This window comes from Muntiacus reevesi, chromosome 7, assembly GCF_963930625.1.
Source record: "Muntiacus reevesi chromosome 7, mMunRee1.1, whole genome shotgun sequence".
In the NCBI taxonomy this organism is placed as follows: Eukaryota; Metazoa; Chordata; class Mammalia; order Artiodactyla; family Cervidae; genus Muntiacus; species Muntiacus reevesi.
In genome coordinates, this window is record NC_089255.1 from 52,630,682 (window position 1) to 52,644,059 (window position 13,378).

Below are 13,378 nucleotides of genomic sequence, written 5' to 3' on the forward strand. Positions count from 1 at the left end.
GTGGCGTTCAGGCTTGGCAGGTGAAGTGCTGTGCAGGCTGGATGTATTGCATACTGATCAGGACTGTGGCGTCCAGGGGCCTCTGCCCCGTACCCAGCCTATGTGCCTTGCAGCTGTTTCTGCCCCAGACATGAAGCTACATCAGCAGCTGGCCATATGGGCGGGTGTGCACATGTGTCGGCAGGCTCAGCAGCCAGGATGGAGTTTGTCAACCCCCTTCACAGTCTTGTTTTCCAGGCTGCAAAACCATCCACTGCCTCTTCTGTAGCATCTCTAGCCATGACCTTGACGAGAGCTTAGACTTCATAGCTTCAGACCTTTTAGTCTCCCAGCCTCCATCCTCTTTCTGACTCAGCTCTCACCTGGATTCGAACCCTGGGTTGGGAAGATCCCCTGGAGAAGGGAACAGCTACTCACTCCAGTATTCTTGCCTGGAGAATCCCATGGACAGAGGAGCCTGGTGGGCTACAGTCCATGGGGTCACAAAGAGTCGGATAGTACTGAGCAAGTTTCACTGTCACTGCTTTGAGTTTGTCTCTTCCTTATATGGTCCCCACTTATTTTTTTAAACTAAATGTAAACGTCCAGGCTCCCAGCTCCTTGAGCCTCCCCTATCCCTTAGCCACCTAGGGACTACCCCCCCACCACCACCTTTATTCCTGCCTGGGCTCTTTCTTCCAAACAGCGTTCCTATGAATTCTCTCCCTTCTCTGGGTGTGTGCGTGTTCCACTTCCCCACTTGGAACGGCCACCTCACTTTTTTTCTACCAACAGTTTGTGATTTTGAATGGCAGCCTATATATTAATTTTGAAAAGTGGGGGTTGTTTTTACTTTTATGGGGGTTCCAGCAAAGGAATTCACAAAAGGCCTTGAATTGGCTGATCCTTCTAAAAAGGTGGCCCTGCACCAAGAGAGGAACATGAGCACTTTGCAGAGGAAAGAGGTGGGTGCACCCACCTGTGCATTTGGCCCAGTCGGTATCAACCTTCAGCACCAAGGTGGATGCCACAGAAAGACTGCCCTCCCTAGCCTTCCTCTCCCTTAGTGCCCCATGTCTGGCCATCTCCACTCAACTTATTGTTGTTTGGTTGTTCAGTTGTGTCCAACTCTTTGCAACCCCATGGACTGCAGCATGTCAGACTTCTCTTTCCTTCACCATCTCCCAGAGTTTGCTCAGACTCATATCTGTTGAGTTGATGATTCCATCCATAATGCCATGAGATGTCATCCTCTGTCCACTCACCTGGAGCCACTTAAACTGAGATCCCTAGGTGTCTCCTGCTGCATTTCGCATTGTCCTCTATACAGTGAAACTGGTGAATTTCTGATTCACTGACAGGCAGTCATCCAAGAAACAATTTTAAGTGCACCAAATGAGCTACAGAATCTAGAGATGATTTACATTTTGTGTACTGGAAAAGCTATTCCCATGCCTTTTCCTTCTTAATACATTGATTAGAGATTTGTTTGCTTTCACAAAGCTTTCTTAAAGTATAATTTACATGCCATAACATCCACCCATTTTTAAGTACACAAACGAGTTTTAGTAAATTTATACAGTTGTGCAAACATGACTACAGTCAAGTTTGAGAACACTTCCATCACCACAAAAAGTGTTCTTAATCCTAATACCTACTCTTAGCCCCAGGTGACTACTCGTCTGCTTTCTGTTGCTAGTTTTGCCTTTTCTAGGAATTTCATGTAAGTGGAATCATACAGTATGCCATCTTATGCATCTGGCTTCTTTCACTTACTATGATGTTTTTGAGATAATCCACGTTGCTACATGTTTCAGTAGCTCATGATATTCCATCATTGTAGATGTGTCTACTACATCCCATTTATCTACTCATTAGCTGTTAGACATTTGTAATGCCGGGCAATTTTGAATTCCATTATTTTATAGACTCAGAGCTCATTGCAGCTGTCAGCAATGTACATCTACCTCTGTGTATCTACAGACCAGTGTATCTAGTGAACAGACTAGCGGTCATAGTTTTTATATTAATATGTAAGACACATTAGGGAACCAAGCCAAATGTTGAAGAGTCTAATCTAACTTAAAGGACAACAGACCTGGTCTATTTTCAGTAAACCTGGAAAAATAGACCTCTTTTGTTCATTAACAATAAGCTACAGTGATCAGCACTTCCCCAGTCCTCACAGAAACATAGCAGGGGTAACTTTTGACTTGGCACATATGGGTGATAAGTTATGTAGTTTGACTACCTGTGTTCAAATCTCAGCTCCATAATAGCAATGTTATCTGTTAGGAATTTACTTCCATTTTCTAAAACTTTCTCATAAGTAAAAATGGGCCAGTAATATTAATTATCTCATTAAGATTTGTGTGGAGGTTGAATGACATGATCGGTGTGAGAGCAGTATGTGGTTGTAACTACTCTCATGTTGTTATCACACGCATCATTATTGTCTGTTCTGCTGTGGTTTTTTTTTTAAGTGAAATGCTGTGCACTTTAAAATATGGTTTAAAACATGATTCATTTTAAAGAGGGTTATCAGTGAAAAAGGAGATATGGTCCTTTAAAAAGGATTCTTTCTGGGAGCTTTCCTTGTGGTCCAGTGGCTAAGATTCCATGCTTGCAATGCAGGGGACCTGGGTTCAATCCTTGATGAGGTAACTGGATCCCACATGCTGCAGCTAAAAGATCCTGCATGCAGCAACCAAGATCCCGTGTGTTACAGCTAAGACCCAACACAGTCAAATAAATAAAATAAATATTTTTAAAAATAGAAATGATAAAATACAATAAATAAGAAGGATTCTTTCTTATTAATATTTAATTCTGTTATTCTCCACTGTAGCTTTTGCCTACTTCGTCTGGATTACCACCAGGTTGGGAAGAAAAACAAGATGAAAGAGGAAGATCGTACTATGTGGATCACAATTGCAGAACTACTACCTGGATAAAGCCCACTGTACAGGTACCCTGCAGTCTGTTCATTATGGTGTTTTCTTAGGTAATTTAAACCATCATATTTCTATGGGAGCTATTATAGTACATCCGTGAGTAGTAGGTGCTGGATGCTTCTAATTATTTTCTGATATTGGTACTATCTGTTGTTTGCTGCAGATCTCTAATACACATGAGTCATTACTGGTTATTAGATAAAACAAGTCCATTTGGGACTAGGAGGACAAAGTAAATGATCTGGTCCACTGGGTAATTTGGTAATTGGAATGGTTAAGATCATTATTTTGCTAAAAAATAATCTTGGTGACTAGCATCTATCAAAGAACTTTGTTATAATGACACTCTGTCCTTGGCAACAGTTTGCCTTTTGTATTAATAATATTTCTTTGTAAGCATTTAGGAAAATATCACCATTTCTCTTGAGAAATTTTTTAAAACTGAAAAGTACAGGGAATAACATAATAAGTATCCATTTTCTTAACATCCTGAATTTACCACTATTAACAGCTCACCATATTTGGTTCTAGATTTTTTGTTTTTAAAAATAAAATCTTACAGAAAAAAGATTTTATCTTTTAACCAAGCACTTGGCCCCGCTACTCAGAGGGAACTATCACTGTGAGCTTGTTGGGAATTCTTCCTGCCTATTTTATGTACTTGCTGCTAAGTCACTTTAGTCGTGTCCGACTCTGTGCGACCCCATAGACGGCAGCCCACCAGGCTCCCCCGTCCCTGGGATTCTCCAAGCAAGAACACTGGAGTGGGTTGCAATTTCCTTCTCCAATGCATGAAAGTGAAAAATGGAAGTGAAGTCGCTCAGTCGTGTCTGACTCTTAGCGACCCCGTGGACTGCAGCCTACCAGGCTCCTCCGTCCATGGGACTTTCCAGGCAAGAGTACTGGAGTGGGGTGCCATTGCTATTTTATGTACTTAGTAGAGAGCTAAGCAGTGCAAAATATTATTTATGTCCATGTGTCAAATTTAATAAAGATATTATGTAATTCTAAATATTTTTTGTTCACTATTGTTTTAAAATCCTATCATGTTGGTTTATATATAGATCTAGTACATTTTTTTTTAGCTGCCTTATATTTTATCACAGGAATGTATTACATTTCAGTTATCCATTTCTGTAGTGGCTATTTACCATTTATTTTGTCTACCCACCATTTGAACCCATTTTTGTGTGTGGGAAATTCCCACTCAATGTGAGCCTTTGGGGTGAGCAAAAACAACCTTTTCTAGTTGTCACTGCGGCTTTCCTTGCAACTAGGGTTAACAGACTGTTAACCGCATCTTACTGCTCAAGAATTAGCTGAAAATTTTTAAATTGTTTTAAAAACAAACTTTGACAAAGCCCTTTAATGGAGAAATGAGCGTCCAGTCTTAAGGCCTATTTAGAAGTGTGTGCGCTGTTTGTAGATTCAGTTACCTTTTTAACCACAGCTATTTGTGTGTTCTCTGTAAACATTACTACATAATTGAATTAATGTGCTAGGCCACAGTGGAGACCGGTCAGCTGCTGTCAAGCCAGGGTTCTTCTGCAGGCCCTCAGCCACAGGCCCCCGCGAGTGATGCAGCACAACAGGTGACCCAACCATCTGAAATGGAGCAAGGATTCCTTCCCAAAGGCTGGGAGGTCCGGCACGCACCAAACGGGAGGCCTTTCTTCATTGACCACAACACCAAAACCACCACCTGGGTAACTTCAGTGGTTTCCAGTTTAAATTTGTAATAACAGTAACAATCACTTACGTGTAGTTCTTGATAATCTTTATAAGTATACATTAATATGGACTTCCCTGGTGGTTTGGATGTCTAAGAATCTGCTTGCAATGCAGTAGAGACCCAGATTTGATCTCTGGGTCCAGAAGATCTCCTGAAGAAGGGAATGGCTACCCAATCCATTCCTAGTCCTTATTTAAACGTATGTTGAATTCTAAATAGTATTATTTCTATTTAGTATATTTATATCTATTTTTAATATTGGGGGGGGATTGTTAAGGAGATACATTTATTTCCTGTTTGCAGTGGGCTTTTGTTTTGTTTTTGGTCATGCCACATGGTTTGTGGGATCTTAGTTCCCCAGAGATTAAACCCATTCCACTCTTCAGTGGAAGTGTGGAGTCCTAACTACCAGAGAAGTCTTGTGTTTCTTGTATTTGCAGTTTTTAGCTCCCTAGCCATAAATGCCCAGGAAGATATTTAGTCATAATCATTTCCCTTTATGTGAGGCCTCTAGTTCCAAAGTACTTTTGAATCCATACCTCATAATATCCAGAAAGCCTTATGAACTAAGTAGACTAAGTATTTTTATTTTAAGATAAGGTTTAAAGTTGTTGAGCAGTTGGTTTACCACTAATAGAAAAACTACTGAAAATTATCAGTAAATGCAGAGATTTTTATTAATAAATTGTTTAAAAGTTACCAATATGCCTAAGTTAAAATTATTTAATACATTATTTAATAAAACAATATATTGAAATTATATAAATAAATCCAAATAAATTAAATTCTGTTCTTTCAATAATTTGAGTTGCCTTTAATAACCTTTCTGAGCTTACCTTCTTATCTCTTAAAATTAATAAATTATCTAATAAATATCTAATAAATTATCACCTTAGCACCTGTCTAGGTACCAAAAAGCACGTTCAAGACCTCAGAAATAACACGTGCTCCAGCTTTGTGTCCACTGTTACACCAGTTTTTATTCAGAGACGAGCCCTGTGTAGTGACATAATCCTTAAAGCATGGGCAAAATACTCTAAATGGTTTTTGTGAAAGAGCAAGTAAGTTAACATGGATCCTCCTCAAGATCTAATTGAATTTTTTTTAATTTTCAAATTAAAAAAAAATTTTTTTTTTGCCCATGCCACAAGGTATGTAGAATTCTAGTTTCCCAGTCAGGAATCAAACCCATGTCCCCTGCAGTGGAAGCATGGAATCTTAACCACTGGATTGCCAGGGTCCCTTAGAACTGAATATTGTAGCCTATGAATGAGAGATTTTAGATGAGAAGCTATTATTATTTCATTGGGTAAGCAAATGAAAGTGAATCCATTGATATTAGAAAACATAGTAACAGATTGACTTTCATGATTTTAAAGTTTGTGTGTATATATTGTTTTCTTTATTTACTCTACCAAAAAAGGAAGATCCAAGACTGAAAATTCCAGCTCATCTGAGAGGAAAGACATCACTTGATTCTTCCAGTGACCTGGGGCCTTTACCTGTAAGTTTATAGAACTCTTACCCATCTAACTTGACTGTCTCAAACATTTGTATTTCGAAATGCAGTAGTTCTTTCACAACTATAATTAATATTATTGTTGAAGTGTTGATGTCGTCTACTAAGAATGGAATATACAAATTAAATCAACCATATAACCAAAACCATCTTACTGCCCATACACTGAAAACCTGTTCCTAATATAATTGAAATATGTTCTTCATTATAGCCAGGATGGGAAGAAAGAACTCACACTGATGGAAGAATCTTTTACATAAATCACAGTACGTGCAACGTGATTTTTTTTCCATTACATTATCTTTTGTAATATCAAATTTTGTGCATGAGAATAAAGAACCTCTTTTTTTTAATGTCTTTCTTCAGATAGTAAAAAAACACAATGGGAAGACCCTCGTTTGCAGCATGTAGCAATAACTGGACCAGTAAGTCTCTTTGTATCAGCATCCTCTGATGGGGTTGTCCTCTTACTTGTCTCTTCAAGGACAGATGATGAAGGGTATAGCAGTAAATAAAGGTGTTGAGAGGAAAGCACATTTGCAAATCTCTCCTCTCCCCAACACCCATACACCCGGTCTCAGTTATTTGAAAAGGGCATTTAAAGTAGTTACCTCTACTCTACACAGCAACCTTGGGATGCCAGTGAGCCAGAAAGTTAACTCAGTGAAGCTAACTCAGCGAGGCTGCTGTGCTCAGACTGGTACTTGAAACAATCTGAAAAAAGAATGCTGGAATCCTCAGTAAATCAGAGAGGAACCAAGAGTGTATCTGATGAGAAAGCCAACAGTGCCTTGTCAAATCAGGGTCACGTCTTGAACTTTTTGGTTGAAATCATTGTAAATACTGGTATATAAGACATTCATATTTAAAGTACAAGTATTACCATGTATGATGTTTATACTACTCTTGAGTCAGATTAATGATAGGAAAATAATTCTCCTCTTTTATATAGTTTCTTTTTCAGATTATAATTGTTTTCTTATTCACAAAAATAAGTAAAATTGAAGATACAGTTCTTTCAGATTACTCTTGTGACTCCATGTTTAGTCTTTTAATGGATAAAAAAGGCAACTCCTCAGAGTTCAAGGAAAAAGTACATTTTTCAAATTGTTCCTTTAATGGAGAAATCACTTTGAAAGTCTCTTTAGAAATGGAAATTTTCATTTCTAATATTTCTTTACTTGGAAGACATTTCCTGTTTCTGGCCTATTGCATTTCAAGAATACTGCATGATGAAAATTGCAGCCATAAGAATTGCTGGATACAATTTTATCTTAAACAGAGAAATTAAAATTTTTTAAGTTTTATATTTCTTTTTCTTTGAATTAAACTTTTCTTTCCAAATATTCTCTTTTAATGCCTTTAACTTATGTTCATAAAATACCCAGAGGGGAGTTTTTTAAATTGTTCCAGAATAAAACAACTTAAACCTTCTTTATTTTTCCAAAATTTTTAACTCTAGGCAGTGCCCTACTCCAGGGATTACAAAAGAAAGTATGAGTTCTTCCGAAGAAAGTTGAAGAAGCAGGTTAGTGATACTTAATAATGAGTTCTTAGGAATGTTTGTCATATGGACTGAAAGCATGAGAAGTACATTTGAAAAAGTAATAGAGAGTTTATTATATATGAACAATTTTGAATAGCTTCTTTTAGGGAAGGGATGCTTATTTTTTTAGTAGCTGTAATATATGATTAGAGTCTAGTTATTTTATGTCTGTATGTTTCAATATGCATTGCAATAGAGAAATAGTTTTAAAAATTTGCTTTTGAAGAAATCTAACTAGAGTTCCTCCTGGGTTTGTGGGGTTTGGGTTTTGTAGAAACTGAGCAAGAGTAAGTCAGGAGATTATCCTGTGGCCTTGACTTTGCTTGTGTAGGAGGACTCTGGATTCTGCTTCTGCTTGGACTGCTGTTTTCCAGTGTTAGTCACTCATTCTTTACAGCTTCAGGTATAATATATCTCTGCATAATTTGAATGTACGGCTGTGATTGGAGCAGTCCTCTTGTTGTTTATCTCCTTTTGCTTATCAGATATATTCAGAACACTTTCTCCATCACCACAAATTTAATGTGTTTGGCATTAAATCTGCCCATCTATTTCATTGCTATTGGTCATAACTGTTTTTTTTTTTAAGTAAATAACTTTTTTAAATTGAAAGAGTCTTTAAGTTCCATAATGCTTTACAGCTTTCAAAGGTTTCATACACATGGTTTTATATAATTCCATAGTAACCCCTTTCCCCCACCTCTGTATTGCCCCTCTCACACCCATAATCACTAGTTTGTTCTCTCTCTCTCTCTCTCTCTCTCTCTCTCTCTGTGTATATATAGTTTATTTATTTATTTTTGGCTGTGCTGGGTCTTCGTGGTTGTGTGGGCTCTCCTCTAGCAGTGGCGAGCAGGGGCTTCTTTCTCTGCACGGCAGCGCGCGGGCTTCTCATCACGGTGGTCCTCTTGTGGTGCCCCGGGCTCTAGCGCACAGCGGCCTCAGTAGTTGCGGCTCCTGGGCTCCAGAGCACAGGTTCAGTAGTCGCCGCGCACGGGGTCAGTTGCCCGTGGCATGTGGGATCTCCCAGGACCGGGGATCAAACCCATGTCTCCTCCGTTGGCAGGTGGAATCTTTATCACCGAGCCCCCACGGACGCCCTGCCCTCTGTATCTGTGAGGGATGGCCGTTTTTAAACGCCTTTCTGATTTGCTCCTGCGTCTCCCCTTGCCCTGCAGTTTAGGAATACTGCCACTAGGTGGCTACATTGGGTTACACTTCCTTGCCTTCCAAGCTGGAAGCCTGGTTTTCCAAAGATTCAAGATGGCTTCTGCTGCCACAAATTTTTCTCATCCAAAACAGGACAAAAATGAAATACAGTACTTATTTAGTGCAAATATACCTTAATAAAATCTTAAAATATCTTCAGTGTTTTAAACTCGTCTTCAATAATAGCCTTGTTTTAAAATTGCTCTGGAAATTTGTTTTCTACTTCTTAAAATTCTTTGGGATTCTAAGTCTGTTTTGAGTTACTTATATGGTAAATATTTTCACTCTTAATGACAAGACACTGGTGGAATAGAAGTATTAGCTTCTCCATTTGCCAATATGAACACTTATAAACACGTTACAGTGTCTAATGGTTGATATTCTCTAAGGAGCAGGTCACAGAACACAAAACCATAATGAAAGTGGTAATTTTTATTGAGTTCTGACTACATATTGGCAATTTTCTTAGGTTACATGTATGATCCCTGTGTAATCTCTGCAGTAACTTTATAATGAAAGGAGTATTATTATCACATCTTAAAGTTGAGGAAGCTGAGGCTCAGAGAAACTAGGCAGTGTGATCAAGTTCCATGGTTATTAGCAGCAAAGCCAGGTACAAACCAAGTGGTGCTGTGCCAGAGTCCATGCTTCTAACTCACATGACATACCATATTGGAGATCAAGGGAAGAAGTTACCCAGAATGCAAGAAAGGTATATAAGAAGATGAAATTATGAAAGAAAAGATTAAGAGACATGAAGCTGTTCCAGAAGAAGAGCCTGAGGAAGAGGCTGAGAATCTGAATCCTCAGTTTAACAAAATGTCCCAAGCAGGATTTAAGAAATAAGACTCCTGTCTGGATACATTGTATCACAGCAGAAGAGCGGAACATCAAGGCGGAGATAAAAATGTGTGAAGCAGTGCTCCAAAGCCTTGAGCTGCCTTTATCCTTTCCCTCCACCTCATCCTTAATGTGTCATTAGTTTGGATTAAGGGTGGCTAATCCTTATTGAGATCACTGTGTGCCAGGCACTGTGTCAGCACATGCAATGTGTTGTCCCAGTTATTCCTAAAACAGCTCCCTAAGGGTAAATACTTTTATCGTCCCTATTTTATAGATGAGGTAATGAAGCGTTAGGAAAGATGTGCAAGCTGAAGCCAGGACTTGAACACAGAGTCACCTGACTCCAGAACCCATGCATGATCCACCATCAGCTCAGATGTGGAAATTGCTCCTAGGGCCTCCCTTCTGTAGCTGTCGCTCACTCAGAGGGCCCATTCATTTTCTGTCACTCAGGCTGTTTCAGGGGTCTTTCACTGACCGGGGTGTCTTTTGTCTCCCCTCGTGTGTGCTTAGCTGCTTAGTCGTGTCCGACTCTTTGCGACCCCATGGACTGTAGCCTTCCAGGCTCCTCTGTCCATGGGATTTTCCAGGCCAAGAATACTGGAGTTGGTTGCTATTTCCTCCTCCAGGGGATCTTACTGACCCAGGGATCGAACCCCAGCGTCCTATGTCTCCTGCATTGCAGGCAGAGTCTTTACCCGCTGAGCCATTGGGAAAACTCCATTGAAATACCTTTTAGATCTGATGGCGTCAGCCTCTGAGAACATAGCAAGAAGCCTGATCCTGCGACTCCCTGCTCAGCAGCTCTTCCTAGGCAGCCTTCACACTGTTTACACTGCGGCCTCAGACTGCTTCTGCAACTCCTTCTAATGGAATCCCTTCTCTTCTTCCCCTCCCCCTTCTGTACCATCCAGCTCGCAGATGGCTGGGACTCTTCTCCCTGCTTGCTGTTCCTCAGTCCTTCTCTTCCTTCCCACCCCAGCCAGGATGTTCTCTCGAAGCCTCCTTGGTTGTCTCATTTGTAATTAATAGCTCAGTTTTATTCTTGCCTACAAAACTTTGCTTCTGTTTCTATTGTTAGCAATTTTTCTACTCTTTTAAATCTCAGAATTAGTAACATTTACATTTGTTTCTCACACACACACCAGATTACAAACTCTCTGAAGAAGTGACCACACCTTATGCCATGTTTTCATTCCCTTTTCCTCCCATCTCTGGCCCCTTTGCAGTACCTACCTAGCATGGACCTGGCCCAGAGTGGGCCTTGAGTAAGTGCTTGTTGAGTCACTTACCTGCACTAGTAGTTTGCCCACTGTATAAAATTATAAAATTGCTTTTCTCCAGTCTTACCAGTTTTTTAAATTGCATAAGCAGCAGAGGAAACTGTTTGTGGTTTACTTCCTCTGCTGCTGACACAGAGTGGAAGTATACCATACTTCAGTTGCAGCCCTCAGCCTCAGCAGTTGGGGCATATGGGCTTAGTTGCTCCACAAAACTTACATTATACTTATATTGCTTATCTGAACTGCTTATATCATTATGTTTCTAAGGGCTTTTGCACGTTTCCTAAGTATTTTGTGAGTGAAATTGATTTAGAGCTAGCCCTCTTTCCTTTTCTTGATTCTACAGAATGTTGGTGGCATGTTTTCTTTTCATGGTTTCCATTGGAACATTGCACACAGAGTACTCAAAAATAAAATATTCAGATATATTTCTATATAATTTACAGTAAGGTCTGCCTAAAAGCATAGTTATCCACATTTGTCATATAAGCAAATTGTGTATAAAAGGTAAGTGAGGCGATGTAGCTCATTCATTAAGAACAGAGGCTCAGAAGCTAAGACTTTCTTAACTTGTATCTTTAGTTTCTTCATCCATAAATGAAGACAATAATAGGTTCTTCATAATGTTGTTATGAGGAGTAAATGAGTTAACCCATTAAAATTCTGGGAACAGTGCTGGCACAGTCTGTAAAAGTTAGCACCTGTTAATGAGTGAAGTAAACCGCTCCAGAGAGGAAATATGGAGGCCAGGGGAGAACCCTAAGCTGACAGTCAGACAAGTATTGATAGCAAGCAGTGACTTGACTGTCAGTCACAGAATGTCTTTCTTGGATGTTAAAGTGGAAATGACTGTTCATGAAATGCCTTCATGTGAGTGTTACTGTCACTATCAGTAGCTGCTTCTTCAGATGTGAAAGTGAGAAGTCTTTGTTATTATGTGACCAGAGAAAATGCATGAGTTCTTTAATACCGTGGAAGAAATACAAGACAATATACCTAGGGCTGTTATCCCTGAAAAAGGATCTTGGGCACAGGAGTAGAATACAGTGAATTTTATAATGCTCATGAGAGAAATATGTGTTGAACTGATTTAAACAGTTTCCCTTCTCTGGATTTTCAGAATGACATTCCAAACAAATTTGAAATGAAACTTCGCCGTGCAACTGTTCTTGAGGACTCTTACAGGAGGATTATGGGGGTCAAGAGAGCAGACTTCCTCAAGGCTAGACTGTGGATTGAGTTTGATGGTGAAAAGGGACTAGATTATGGAGGAGTTGCCAGAGAATGGTTCTTTCTGATTTCGAAGGAGATGTTTAACCCTTATTATGGGTTGTTTGAATATTCTGCTACGTAAGTACCTTTACAATGACTGTGTACAGAAAAAAAAAAAAAAAAAAATCACTGTTTTGAAAATAACAGAGTGACGTGATGGGAGGGAAATGTAAGTCACAATGCTCCAGAAAAGGGGAGAGGGTAACTAATGTTGTTTCAGAAATAACTTTTAAAAGTTATAGTGAAATATATATAATATAAAATTTACCATTCTTATCATGTTAAATGCATTCATTGTTGTGCAACCATCACCACCATGTACCTCCAGAACTTTTTCATCATCCCACATGGAAACTCTGTATCCTTTAAACATGATCTCCCCCATTCCCGGCATTAACCATTCTACTTTCTGTCTCTATAAGCTGGACTGTTCTCAGTACCTTGTATAAGTAGAATCATGCCGTATTTGACCTTTTATAACTGACTTAACTTCATTAGCATAGTGTTCTCAAGGTTTATCCATGTAGCAGTATGTGGAAGAATTTCCTTCCTTTTGAAGGCTGTGTAATATCCCATTATGTGTCTGTACCACATTTGTTTATCCATTTAGCCTTCAAAAGCATTTGGATTGTTTCTGCCTTTTGAACAAAATGACTATTTTTAAAACCATTAAATCCAGTGGTCTAATATGGTTGTAATAGAGTTGAACAACTGTAAAAAGAGGGAGACGATTTACAATTACTTGTCATATTAAAATTTTTATATGAAATATAGAAAGGAGCATTTAAATGTGATTATTTTTACAGGGATAATTATACCCTACAGATAAATCCCAACTCTGGACTGTGTAATGAAGATCACCTCTCTTACTTCAAATTTATTGGTCGGGTAGCTGGGATGGCAGTGTATCATGGCAAACTGTTGGATGGTTAGTATTTTTTTTTAATTGGAGGATAATTGCTTTACATGTTGTGTTGGTTTCCGCAATACATCAATGTGAGTCAGCCGTGTGTGTGTGTGTGTGTGTGTGTGTGTGTGTGT

General features: G+C 39.1%; 1 protein-coding gene across 6 annotated transcripts in view; it reads left to right on the forward strand.

Annotated features, from left to right (window-relative positions):
* The window catches only part of NEDD4 (NEDD4 E3 ubiquitin protein ligase), a 131,757-nt gene that overhangs the window by 99,347 nt on the left and 19,032 nt on the right, over nucleotides 1–13,378 (forward strand). For all 6 annotated transcript variants that reach the window (XM_065940576.1, XM_065940577.1, XM_065940572.1 and 3 more), the window contains 8 exons: nucleotides 2,828–2,947; nucleotides 4,436–4,639; nucleotides 6,089–6,169; nucleotides 6,396–6,450; nucleotides 6,551–6,609; nucleotides 7,647–7,712; nucleotides 12,186–12,415; nucleotides 13,144–13,265. In XM_065940576.1, the coding sequence (XP_065796648.1) occupies nucleotides 2,828–2,947; nucleotides 4,436–4,639; nucleotides 6,089–6,169; nucleotides 6,396–6,450; nucleotides 6,551–6,609; nucleotides 7,647–7,712; nucleotides 12,186–12,415; nucleotides 13,144–13,265 (937 nt within the window). The remainder of the gene's footprint in view (nucleotides 1–2,827; nucleotides 2,948–4,435; nucleotides 4,640–6,088; nucleotides 6,170–6,395; nucleotides 6,451–6,550; nucleotides 6,610–7,646; nucleotides 7,713–12,185; nucleotides 12,416–13,143; nucleotides 13,266–13,378) is intronic.